The 13,629-nt window shown below is 43.0% G+C and overlaps 1 protein-coding gene across 1 annotated transcript in view; it reads left to right on the forward strand.

Moving 5' to 3' along the window:
• The first annotated feature begins 4,836 nt into the window (after positions 1-4,836).
• Positions 4,837-13,629, forward strand: part of gpr179 (G protein-coupled receptor 179) — a 26,671-nt gene continuing 17,878 nt past the window's right edge. Inside the window, exons 1-2 of the mRNA XM_085409036.1 lie at positions 4,837-6,332; positions 7,497-7,605. Coding sequence (XP_085265162.1) covers positions 5,416-6,332; positions 7,497-7,605 — 1,026 coding nt within the window. The 5' untranslated portion in view covers positions 4,837-5,415. The remainder of the gene's footprint in view (positions 6,333-7,496; positions 7,606-13,629) is intronic.

Consider the following 13,629-nt stretch of genomic DNA (forward strand, 5'->3'; position numbering starts at 1 on the left):
AATGATCAACAGTGTCAAATGCTTTTGACAAATCAATAAAAAGGGATGCACAGTGTTGTTTTTTATCAAGTGCAATAGTAATATCATTTACCACTCTAATTGCAGCTGTGATAGTACTGTGATTCTTCCTAAAGCCTGATTGATATTCAGATAAAATGGCATTGATGTGCAAAAACTCCTTTAACTGCTCACACACAAGAGCTTCAAGAACTTTGGCCAGCACAGATAGATTAGATATTGGTCTGTAATTAGTTAACACTGCTGGGTCGCCCCCTTTTAATAGAGGAACAACAAAAGCTGATTTCCATACTGAGGGAATTTTATTCATGTCCAGTGTGAGGTTGAAAAGTGTTGTGAGAGGCTCTGCTACAAAATCAGCTGCCAGTTTCAAGAAGTAAGGATCTAGTAAGTCTGGCCCTGGAGATTTTCTAGGATCTAACAGTTTAAGAGCTTTACAGACCTCCTGCACAGAGAAAGGAACAAAGTTAAATGGCTGACCAGTGTACACCGGAAGGTTTGTGCCAGATTTTACAGAGACTGGGTTCAGAGAGTCAAACAAAGAGCCAGAAGATATAAAGTGCTTGTTAAAACAATTCATAATCTCCTTCCTATCATAAACAGGAACAGAATCCTTAAAAACATAGGTGGGTAGAGCGTGGGAGCTTTTACTCACTGAAAGAGACTTAATGATTTTCCAGAACTTCTGTGGATTATTTAGGTTCTCAGTGGTGACAGACAGATAATATTCTGTTTTAGCTTTCTTAATAGAGGAAGTACATCTGTTTCTTAGTTGTCTGAAAAGAAGCCAATCACTGGGGTAGCCTGTTTTCCTCGCTTTGGCCCAAGCCAGATTACGCTCATGAATGATATCTGCCAGCTCTTGGGAGAACCAGGGGTTTTCACGACCTTTTATCCTATATCTTCTTAATGGAGCATGTTTATTCACAATTTGCATAAACCCATCCTTAAAGAATGCCCACGCTAATTCTACATCAGGGATCAATCCTATTTTCTTCCAGTCATAATTTGACAAATCATGATAAAATGCTTGCTCATTAATACATAATACATAAATATAATTTCTAGAAGACAGGTTTGCAAAGGTTTTAATCTAATATTAAAACACTGCACTATGGTTCATAATACTCACAAAAACAATCCAATAATTCAGAATAGTTATAATAATGATGAACAGCAGAACAGTTACAGTTACAGATACAGTTTTCTTCAAGGGAACAAATAGACCCAAATCAAAATGCCCAAACACAGCATGACAGAGCCGCTGGATCCACTCACTAATCCGGTGGTCAGTCTTCCTTTTTCATTTAAAAAACTGAGCTATGCTGCTGTTATGTTAATTTTCAGTATGTGAAAACTTTGCAGTAAATGCTGAAGACTGCAGTCATTTTATCATTTTTGATTTGAATACTTACAAGCTAACCTTCTCACAAAGGCCTTGCTAACATGCTGATGATATAAGGGCTCAGACTTTGGACCACAGACTGTATATCAAAGATGGCTATAGCCACAGTTTCCACTTCTGATGCCAATGTGGAAGTGACTTAAACCTGAATCTCACTAATGGGGAGCAGGGTGCAGTCGAAATAAGAACTGAATGGAATATAAATCCATGTAAAAACAACCTTTTGGCTCCCTTGCTCTATGATCTCAGTAAACAAGTTCCTGTTGGGTTTATAGTTTCAAGTCTTGATGATGATGTTTATTTTATACAGTCTGGTCATATGTAGGATTAATCATTTAGAAAGGCAACTTTCTCATCAAGTCTGGTTATAAAATACTGAGATCCCTGAAGTACTCAGACTGAGGATTTGCAACATGATTTCACTAACCAAAAGCATGATGTCATGGTGTTAGTGGCCATCTTTTATTTACGCTCTATGAGAGATCACCATTATTGTGACTATAAGCACAATATTTAGGGTTTTTTTACTCAGGTATGAATCATCTGCAGGATACCACAAATGTTTGTACAAAATGTCCCTATTTTAGTTATTCTGTTCTCTTCTGCAGGGGGTTGGGGCCTATTCCAGCTAGCAAAAAACAAGAGACAGGGGTACACCCTGAACAGGTCCCTAACACAGAGAGACAAAGAGACAAACAACATGTATGGACTGTGGTAAGAAGCCATAGTACTTGGAGAGAACCCACACAGACACAAACTGATGTTTTAAGAAAGGCTAGCCAGCAAACCAAACTAACATGCCGTTGTGTCTCCACCTCAACCATTACCTGACCCTAGAATTAAAGTTAGAGCCTGCACACACAACAACAAACACACTTGATGCAGTAACAGAAATACAAGTACAAACATGGAACTGATGATTATGTCAGTAACAACAGACATTTGATTGGTTTAATTTAAAATGTTTGGTGTGGAAATGTTCATTTTGTGAGTGACCTAATAACCATCCTAGTAACTGGTACCAGCCCATATCTGTGTGTTATGAGCTGTCAATGAGCTATGCCAATGACATTTTCCAGTTCTAAATGTCATACACGATAAGATGCGGACTGTATTGAGAAGTGGTGCGACAAAAGTAAATATGTAGAAATATATATCTTTGTTTAAATGAAGTGTAGTATGAACACAGCAGTAGCTTTAAAACACTGAACAAAGCGCTCCAAAGACGCAAACCTCCACACTGACTAGCAGTGTTGTATTAATGCTGTGAGACAGGCAGATGGCGCTGCAGGTCATTCTGTAGTGATAGATGACGCTGCTGCTGAGTGCAGATAATGCTAGGAGAGTGGATGAAGGCCCATTAATCCTTACTGTGTGTGTGTGTGTGTGTGTGTGTGTGTGTGTGTGTGTGTGTGTGTGTGTGTGTGTGTGTGTGTGTGTGTGTGTGTGTACATGTAAGCCACAGAGATGAAAACAGTGTTTGCTCATATTTGATGTTTATGTGGCGTAATCAAACTAACAACCCGCCCTGCAGAGCTGAATATTGATGTGATGAAGCCCGGGGGTCATTACACATCGTTTTTCCTTATACATCCCTTCATCTTATATTTACTCTCGTTCAGTACAGTCTTCTATATCATTATTTATGGTCTATTTTGCATTGCGTACCTTCTAGATGTTCCGGCTCTTTTAGTTCTTTTATTTGCTTTTAATAAACAAGCCTCTAAAATAATATTTACATGAAACTGTCTTTACTTATTTACTTAGTTATCTTAGTTACTATATTACCCACTCAACCCTTGAATACCCCAAACTCTTATCTGCAGCACCTCAGGTGGTGCCAGATCAGTCAGCACTGATGTTTGTTTATATGGGATCAAACTGGAACAACTTGAAGACCTCAGGAGTGAACAGTTGCCATCGCTGTAGGACCAAGATTTCCACAAACTGTCACTTTATTTTGTGTGCAATATTAGAACACCCTCATATATGAAGAGGGGGATGGATAGACTTAAAAGCAAGTTCTAGGCTAAGTCACAGCAATTATTGTAGGAGCGTGTTCAGATATCAGTTATAATCACGCAATGTTCAGCCGAGAAGAAAAACAATCTGGGCTGGTAAGACTGAGTTCACCCCAGTGTTTTATCAATTTCTTCTTCAAAAGACAAAAAACAAAAAACTTGCGAAATCAAAATATGCAGTGCATGTGTGTCCCATCATCATCAGGGATTCCCTTGTTACTCTTCACAGTGCACAGTGTATTGTTTTAAATGGTCTTTAATGGCTTTCAGACAGATTACATTTGTTGGACTGAAGAAAAAGTTCAGATGTGACAACTTCTAGTGCCTTATTAGCTGCGCACTTGTACGTGCATGAAATGATTAATAACATTAACAAGTAGATAAGCTAGAAGAAAAACGGTAGGTATGAATGTGACTCATGGTGTGTTAAAGCTTCATTTCATCACTGCACTTGTCGTTTGCGTGTTTTTCTAGATGCACGAGAACAGTCTGACTTATTGTGTTCCTCAAGCTCGACTGCACCACCTTCGCTGTTCTGCAGTGAAGTCCCAAGGAGGGTGTGTGTGTGTGTGTGTGTGTGTGTGTGTGTGTGTGTGTGTGTGTGTGTGTGTGTGTGTGTGTGTGGCTCACAGTTGAGGAGGGGGCTGGGGCGGGAGATTCTCAGAAACTGGTTGCCATAGTCACCAAAACTAGTCTTCTTGCCCGCATTACTCCTCCCATCATACATCTGTGTCGCCTTTTCTTTCATCACGCTTCTCATACATCTTTCACTCAGCAGTGTGAAAGACACACGATTGTTGCACCAGTGTTATGGTATTTGCGAGCTCCCCCACCACACACAAAAACTAACAAATGAACTCATGCGCCTAAACAGAGAATAAACTCCCTCATGCTGCAAAAACTTAGAAACAAAAAACTGAAGTATAAATGTGGAGGTTGTTAACACTTTACATCCTGTGGCCTCCACTGTGTGTGTGTGAGAGAAAGAATGCTCGTCTTTCTCTCGTGTACGAGGGGTTAATCCAACCATCCAGTAGAGATATTTTTGATGGATGTCCAAATGCAGCAGAGCTTAACCCTCATCTCTGACTGAATGCATCATCCTCTGCTTTGTGAACACGCACGCGCACACACACACACACACACACACACACACACACACACACACACACACACACACACAACAGATGTACCACTCTCATCACCTTTAAGCACTGGTGAGGGTTTGTCAAAACGGAGGGGGGAGTTCGGGGCTGAATGAAAGGAAGGGGAGGACGGAAAGCGGGAGGCAAGGAGAGAGGGAACGACGGTAGAGAGGGGTGGGACGAGCATCATGAGCTTCCACCCGACGGGCTGGAAGCTCTGTGGAGCAACAGATAGCAGAGCGGGAGGCAAAAGAAGAAGGGAGAAGTCTGCTCTCTCTCTCTTAACCCCTCCATCTCTACAACATCTCTCCTTCTCTCCTCCTCCTCCCATCTGACGCAGGGAGCCCCAAGTTTGAGGTTTTTCCTCTCTCCTCCTTCTTGCTGCGCACACTGCGTTTTCTTTGCACTGGTGATTGTAAAGCACGAGAAACGAAGACTGAGCGCGACGGCACGCTAGAGACACCTTACGGGAAACAGAAATGCGGGGATTGCTCCCCTCGTCAGTTTTATCCTTGCACCACCACCGAGGACTCGCAGGTTCAACTACATCTTCGTGTTGACACGAGCTCAGGCGTGCATGGTTCCGTGCGGCGCACAGATGGAGCTGTGCGCTCCGAGTGTGAGTGAGAGCTCAGCAGCGCGTGTGGCAGCGTTGTTACCGGATACCTGCTGCTGCAGTGCCTCCCAAATGTGAAGATGAAAAGTTCAAAACAACATGTGACGGGTTATCACTTCAAAGGAAATCCAAAAGGGGCAAAGCGTGCTTTAGCTGAGTGACCCCTTCAGTTACTTCCCCCCTTTTTTTCTTCATCAGCGTGCGTCCAGGATGGATCCCGTCTGGCTTCTCCTCCTGCTGCCATCCGTCCTCAGAGCGCAGGTGGCTTCAGATTTCCCATCAGGCGTCACAGTGGAGACGACCAACAGCACTGAGTCATTGACAAACAATACAAGAACTTCAGAAAACTCCACCAGCCCCTCCACTTCCTCCACTGCTGCAGAGCCTTCGGGGTTTTCCACTTCAGAAGCTCCCACCGAAATAGAGGATGACTGGTCACCGGCAGAGACATTTCTGTACACCGGAGACCCCTCGACTCTGGTAGTGGGCCGTTGTTCACGGGCGTATAGCACCCGTGGGCAGATGGGACCCCTGCCCCTCAGCTTCACCGCCCCCCTCAGGCCAGCTATGGATGCACTAGCCAACACTGCCAACTTTCTTAACATGATCTTCCAAGCTAGTGACCTGCATGAGAGCACGGTGCAAGAGGATATGGAGTGGTACCATGCCCTGGTCCGTGCCCTTCTAGAAGCTGATGTGCTCATCCGGCGGGCCCTGTTTACGTTTGATGCTGACCCAGCTGCCCACGTGCCGCAGCTAGTGCTCCATGCAACTCGCAGCCCAATGGCTAAGGTGCAGACAATCATCCTCCAGGACTTATCCAAGGCATGGGAGAGCCTGCACCCACCTGCCCCTGCCCCTGATGACAGCTGGTTCAGAAAACTGAAATTCCCAGAGTCCAGCCAGCCAATCACAACCCTGTCCAAACGAGTGCTCCTCAATGACCTCAATACCTTGGACACACCTAAGTGGGGGCAGGGTGACAGCTATGTGACCAATCGCAGTGGGGTACGCTGGGATAGTGCTCCTTTTCTGGACTGTATGGATGAACGCTTTGTGCCTGGCTGGATGCTCACACTCTCCACCTCCTTCTTTGGTCTCAAGCCTGACCTGACACCAGAATTCAGGTTAGGGCCTGCACACATACAAACAAACAAACACGCACAAACCAAGCAATAACAGTCACATAAATACAGGCACACACATAGAAGTGACACCTCTGATGATGTCAGTAATTATAGAAATTTGGTTGGTTCACTTTAAAATGTTTGGTTTGGGAATGTACATTCAGTTTCCTAGTAACCGTCTTAGTAATGATGTGAATCCATTGATCTGTGTGATGAGCTGTCAATCAGTGGTGCCAATGACATCTTCCAGTCATAAAATGCTATTATACGTTTTGTATTATGAACAGAGAAATTTGCATCCACATTGGGAGCACTTTTTTCAGTCCTTTGAATACTCTTAGTAATGTGAGGGTCTTAAAGAAAAACATTTAAGTCATAATTTTTTATGCAAAATCATGCCTAATGAGACCATTAACGATCTTGTTGCATTTAAACACCTGTTGTATCGATTGGTCACTGTGAGCAGAGTAGTTTAAACAAAACTCCAAGTCCATTTTACCCGCTGAAAATGACAGAAGCTAGCACTCTGAAATGAATTTACAATAACACTCGTGTTTGAAGAGTTTAATTAAATATAACATTTGAAATAGAATGTCTTGCATGGTCAGGCAAAATGTGCAGTAGCAATTTAATTCAGTTTAACTGGACAAAACACAGACTAGAGAGAAGTCAAAAGTTATTGACCTGGAACAGTGGGATATAAACACATGGGGAGTAAAAAAGAGGGGAATGCAAGAGTGGTACATCATGGGAAGTCCCCCAGCAGCCGTAGGCTATTGCAGCATAATTAAGGCATGGCTCAGGGTTACCTGAACCAACCCTAACTGTAAACTTTACTAAAAAAAAAAGTAACTTTAAAGGCTAATATTCAAAGTGTCTGTCTCCTGAGAGAAACTGGAAGCTGGTTCCACAGCTTTGCCATGTTATCTTCTCTGCCTTATATTCTACTTTTAGAAAGTCTAGGAACCACAAGTAAGCCTGCGGTCTGAGAGGGAAGTGCTCCATTGAAATAATATGGCACAGTGAGGTCTTTGGGATATGAAGATGTATGCGGAAAAAGAAGAGACTTATTCTAAGTCTGACCTCATGTGGAGCCACTGTTGTTTCTTTGTTTTGTCACACATCTGTGACCCACTCCCCCACTGTCTGTGTGTTCGGCTTTAGAGGTGTGATCCGTGTGGATGTCAACATTCAGGACATTGACTTGGACCAGTGTGCAACAGGGGAAGGCTGGTTTGCTGATACTCACCAGTGCAACCGCACCACCATGGAGGTAAACACAGTGTAGACCAGGGACTGAAACTACCTTTGAGATAGCGACAGAAAGTCAAGATTTTTTGTTTTTGTTGCTTTTAGTACACACAACCAAATTGCCATGAAAAATGGCACCAGTATTAAAGATTTTGTTGTGAAGATCCCTGAGATTTCATCTGGCACTATTAGCATCTATCTCAATATACATGACTGACAGATAACTGAGCAAAACTGGATGAAACTCCATGGCTTTGGTGATGTCATTCCTTTTTCATTTTTTTGGTCAAGGTTAAATTTCAAGGACATTAATATGGGAACATAAGGAACATTGGATAGATTGAATTGTTTTCGATAGAACTGTAATTGCTGTACATACTTTTTAAAACCATGGTACCTGCAAACCTACAGTACATTATGACTTAAAAGGAACTGCTAGCATGCTAGCCAATAAATATATATGGTGACAATGTTAAACTTTCTCGAACATCTCTAAGTCAGCACGTGAGTATTTTTATTAGGAACATTTTAGCACATTGCCTATTATACTACATACTGTAAGCAATATTATTCCAGTATGATCTTAACATCTGGACCACAAGGCAAGAACAAGTGTTGTTTATTGTTCATGAATCTAAAAGTGTCTGCCACTTCTACTGCCATAGTAGGGTAGTCAGTGTTTCATCATTAATCATAGTCTTACACAAAATATTAATTTTAAATGTCACATGGGATCAGACGGAGTTTTTTTCTGGAGTTTTGAGATTATACGTATATTCATTGGTTTAAACATCCTTTCGCGTGCTAATTGTCTCCTTTCTCTTTTGAGGATGAAGCCTGAAATATTTACTAGATCATTCAAAGTAAGGAGAAAGAAAGGACTGTGAGAGGGGGAACTAGGTGATGCTACATTGTACATACTGTACAGTACCTGCACTACACCAGAGTACCAACAATAGTAACAGGACATTAGAAGAAGCCTCTCAGCCTTTATATTGCCTCATGTGGTTGAATTTTGAAAAAAAGATATCAAGATCACGTGTGCATCCACTGCTTGATTTCTTTTTAGAGATTTCTTTTTAATGTGAGGCAAACAGCTTGGTGTTTGAAAGGGAAAATTTAGAAATTGAAAGAGGGGAAGATATGTCCTGACATAGCCTGGTGTTGATCTCCGAATCACCTCCCACATCTCACATTTGGTTACAGCAGAGCTTTTATTTCGCTTCCCGACAGCTGTTTCTGCATGTTTGAGTAACAATTACTCAAACAGTTACTTAAAATGATAAAGACTGATAAGAACAATTTTTCTGAGGTTGTAGTGTAAAATAAAGAAATAAGTAAAATACATTTTATTTATTCTTATTTCCTGTGTTGTATGCTTTTAAACATGACTAAAGTTTAGAAGACTGAGGTTGGCATATGTAAAAGTTGTCATGGTCCTGAGTCTGCCGACTCAGTCTTTTGTGTTTCTTTATGCTTTTGTTTATTCTGAGTATGTATTCTGTTATGATTTGCCATTTGTTAGGTTTCTGTTCTGTGCCTGCCCTGGTCCCACTGTGTTCTGTCTGTCTATGGCAGGGGGAGGCAACTCCAGGCCTCGAGTGCCGGTGTCCTGCAGGTTTTAGATCGCACCCTGGGTTAACACACCTGAATCAAATGATTAGTTCATTACCAGGCCTCTGGAGAACGTCAAGAAATGCTGAGGAGTCACTTAGCCCTTTAAATCAGCTGTGATGGATCAGGGACACATCTAAAACCTCCAGGACACCGGCACTCGAGGCCTGGAGTTGCCTACCCCTGGTCTATGGTGTCACACTGTCTGTTTGTGAATCTGTCTGTTTAGTTCAGTGTCTTGTCTGGTTCTCTGTGTCTGAGTTTCCTGTTTTATTCTGAAAGTCTCTGTCTCATGTGAGTGTGTTCAGTTTACGTTTCCCCTGTCCCGTCAGCTCTGATTTCTCCCAGCTGTGTTGCCCTCCTGTCTCTCATCCCCTGATTACTGCTGTGTGTATTTAAGCCCTGCGTGTTCTCCTGCCTGTTGCTGGTTCGTCTGTGTTCCACGGTGTCCTTTTCCCTCTCCGCGTCTCTCTCTCCGCAGTTTAGTTTTGTCATCCCTCATTGCCTGTTTTGCCACTACGCCACTTTGTAAATAAACATCACTAGCACTATCATCAACTGCCTGCATTTTGGGTCCTTTCTCCCTCCAACACCACACGGCTCGCCTCAGCAGCCGTGACAAAAGTAATCTCTGTGAGTCAAAAGCTCTGACTTCAGACAGCTGTTGGAGAGTTTTGTCTAATTTTGGGACTCGCCTTCTGAGCGAAAGCAAAACTAACAGACATAAAATAATTTCCTAAAGAGTTATTATTAGCTGAAAACCTGGCATGTCTTGGTGTGACTTGGTGTGCAGTGTGTCCTTTGAGGAAACTGAACAAGTGGAGGGAAAAAAAGTGGCAACTATCTACAGCAGGTAAACCGTGTCTGAAAGTCGTGTCCTAGGAAAAAATCCAACAAAGACCTGACACAGGATCTCAGGACGCAGGGCTGAGAAAAGGTCTAACAGCATGAGTCTACTGCCATCTGTAAAACACAGTGGAGGCTCTATCATGGTTTGGGTGTGTATTTCAGCCAATGGTGTTCTTGTCAAAACTGTTGTGTGTGTGTCATGACATGGCTGGTTACCTGCCTTCTGGCTCCCACACACCTGGCATCAATCACACACCTGCTCCTGATGACCTTGTTTGGTTGCTTCATAAAGATGCAACAGAGACTCAGTCTTCACTGGGTCATGGCTAGAGAAACAGTGCAGCATGTCTCCTAGCCTTGCTGTTGCCTGCCTGCGAATTAGATTCTTACCTTCCTGTTTTTGTGCCCAGGATTACCTTTCAAGATGTGAAGTAGTGAGCTGGTTCTTGTGTGGCTTTGGGAGAAGATTGGATAGTGTTAGGACTTTGAGGAAACGTTTGAGGAGACTGGACTGTTACTACTGTTCACTACCTTTCGGTTGTTTAAGAGTCACTGTAAAGAAATGAGCTGACGTTCACTTGGAGCCCTGCGTTTGAATCCTTCTTCTACTTACGTCTCCTTGACAGAACGATCCAACCTAGAGGAAGCAGCCAGATTCAGCTTGGTCAGGCCCAGCTGTATCCACAGATGCGAAGAAAATGTTTTGTGGCTGGTGTCTGTCTGTATTGCGGTAACAAAAGCGCCTTTGCAGCAACTTCTCTGGTGCGGCCGAAAGGCTGTGTCTGGCACGGTGTAGATTCTGACATCTTTCTGATAACTCCTTCCTACTCCGGCTCATGGTTCTGGGTAAAATCACCATCGATTCCCAAATTTAGTCACTCAAAGCTTTTATTAATTACAGAGTGGGATAAAATTTAGACCTCCTACCCGGAGCACCTTTGCCCACCAGCCACTTACATAGTCTGTCTAAACCCCAACAAGAAGCCATGGAGAAATGTACCACAGTGTCTTGCTGCTGGTATTATCCTTCCATCGTCATCTCCCCTTAGTGCTGGGTTTTTCTTCATCAAGAAAAAGGATGAAACACTTCGCCTCTGCATAGATTTCCACAGCATGAACAAGATTACAGAAAAAAAAACCTTACCACTCCTCACCTCAGCATTTGGACTCTTTCAAGGCGGCACTATCATCACAAAACTGTAGTCTTCCAACTCTTTTCATCTGGTGAGAATGAGAAAAAGACACAAGTGGAAAATAGTGTTTAGTATGCATCCTGGCCCCTTTGAGTATCTGGTTTGACAAATGCTCCAGCTGTGTTTCTTGTCCTGGTTAATAATGTCCTAAGGGACTTCATTAATCATTTTGTGTTTGTGTACCTTGATGATATACTGATTTTCCCAAAGCCCCTGCAGGAGCATGAGAAACATGTCTGTCTGGTCATCCAAAGCGTCTGTGTAAAGGGAGGAAAATGTGTCTCATGCTGACTGTGTCTTTCTTGGGCTTCACTGTTGAGAGAGGGCAAATGAAGGCTGACCTGGTGAATGTTAAGGCCGTGGTAGACTGATCAAGGCTAACTGCTCTCACCTCTCCGAGGCACATGTTTCAGTGGAGTTCTGCAGCCCGAGCCACATTCGACAAGCTGAAGCAGCTCTTCACCCACAGCAGTTGTTCTTGAACAACCCAATCTGAGTGAACAGTTCATTGTGGAAGTGGACATCTCAGATTCTGGAGTTGTTCTCTCGCAGCAGGATTTGGGTAAGATGCATCCATGTGCCTTTTTCTCTCATTGTGTCATCAGTGTTAGTGACCGGGAGCTGCTGGCCATAAAGTTGGCATTGGAGAAGTTTTCCTATCTGCAAACCGCAAAATAAATAGATTCCCGTCAAGCGAGGTGGAGTCATGAACTGAAATTCGCACGGAGGCGGGACCCAGAAACAGACACAGGGGTAATGCAGTAGCCGGAGGAAGTGGGAACAGCTTATGGGAGAGGCTGTTCTAAAACACCGCAATTGGACCCACGGTAGTACGCAGGGCCAGGGAAATGGGAAATGGCAACGAAGGAAGTGAGCCTTGAATCCAGAACAGGATGGTACGGAGACTAAACAACATGAGTAGCCGGTTGCGCTGGTTTAAACAGTCCCTTGTGGTTAACAGTGAAATAAGGCTCAGGTGTGAGACAGGCAGCTCCGCCCAAGAGAGTAGCCAGTGCACCATCCTGATGACAACTCCCCACAGCTGCTCCCACGGACCATGATAGGTGGGCTTTGGCAGAGGATTGGATTCTGTGTGGATTTTGAGGAAACCCTCAAGAGCCTGTACTGTTCCTACTATTTTGACCTTTCTGAACTGGTATTTAAGAGTCATTGTAAATAAATGCACTGGCGTTCACTTGGGGTTGGCGTTTGAGTCACTTCTACTTACATCTCCTTGACATCTAATGTACAAATATGGAATAAAGGCGGCCATACCACCTTCCTTCCATTAACATTTGTATGTTAATGTAACTCGTACCAATTTCCCATTTTCCTTGCAAAATATATAGAGATGAGGGATATCTCAAGACATATACACACTATTGTGTATCTTCTCCCATATACAGTAGGATCTAGTGTTGCAGTTCCACATAATAATGTTGTGATCTTAAGCTCTCAGCTCTTATTCCAGTATCGATGATTGTTCCAGTACATGTTCAATAACAAAGACATCTAAAGGTGAGTTGGGGTACATCTTACATAAACAAAACAATGAAACAAAGATGTTCTGATAAAGAATGCCCCACTTCTCATTACTGAATTTAAGCTCCAGGTGTTTTTGCCATGTAGTTTTAAGTGGGACCAAAGACAACATATAATGGGCTAACAGACAACTACAATGGAATAGAAACATTTGAAACTGGAGCGCAGACTATGATCTTAGATGCAGTGATCATTTTTATCTGCCGAGTAGCTTTTCATCAGCAGATAGGGCTTCTCTGCTGTCTTCTTAGATGTTGACGTTTTTCTGCTGAGGTTATTTTTCTAGTTACTGTTTCTATTGTAAAGAACACACTCTGAGCCGCGACCTAAAGCTAATATGGAAAACATGTCTGTTTATATTCTTTTTAGTTACATCTTGCATGCACACTCTAAAACGTTTGTGATCTCCAAAAGGTGTAAGCCCTGAGTGGTGGAGCTCGTTACTTCATTTTGGCCTCTTAAACTGTTCTACCTGCTGCACCCCGCCCGTCCAACGTTGGTTTCTCTTTTCTCTGCCAGGCTGTCTTTGCAGACCCATCCGCTACCTCTCATCTCAGCCATCTATTTAAAGATGGCTGTTCAGGGTGGCAGGCTGCAGGATGATCTGATGGATTATTGAAATAATCCAGCCCGCTGACATACTTCCCTTTTATGCACTACACTCACAGAGGTCTGAAACACAAGAGCAGAGCACTCTAAAAAAAATCCCCAAATCCACATGGCACCCTTTGTCTCGTCCTGCATTACCTAGCTCGTACTGGGTCATCCATTTCTTCTGTCCTGGTTGTCCAATATCTGCTCTGTTATTGGCTTGTAATCTATCACCATATCAAACCTCATAATAAATA

This window comes from Rhamphochromis longiceps, linkage group LG6, assembly GCF_057381845.1.
Source record: "Rhamphochromis longiceps isolate RC_006_pf linkage group LG6, R_longiceps_female_GT1.1, whole genome shotgun sequence".
NCBI lineage: Eukaryota > Metazoa > Chordata > Actinopteri > Cichliformes > Cichlidae > Rhamphochromis > Rhamphochromis longiceps.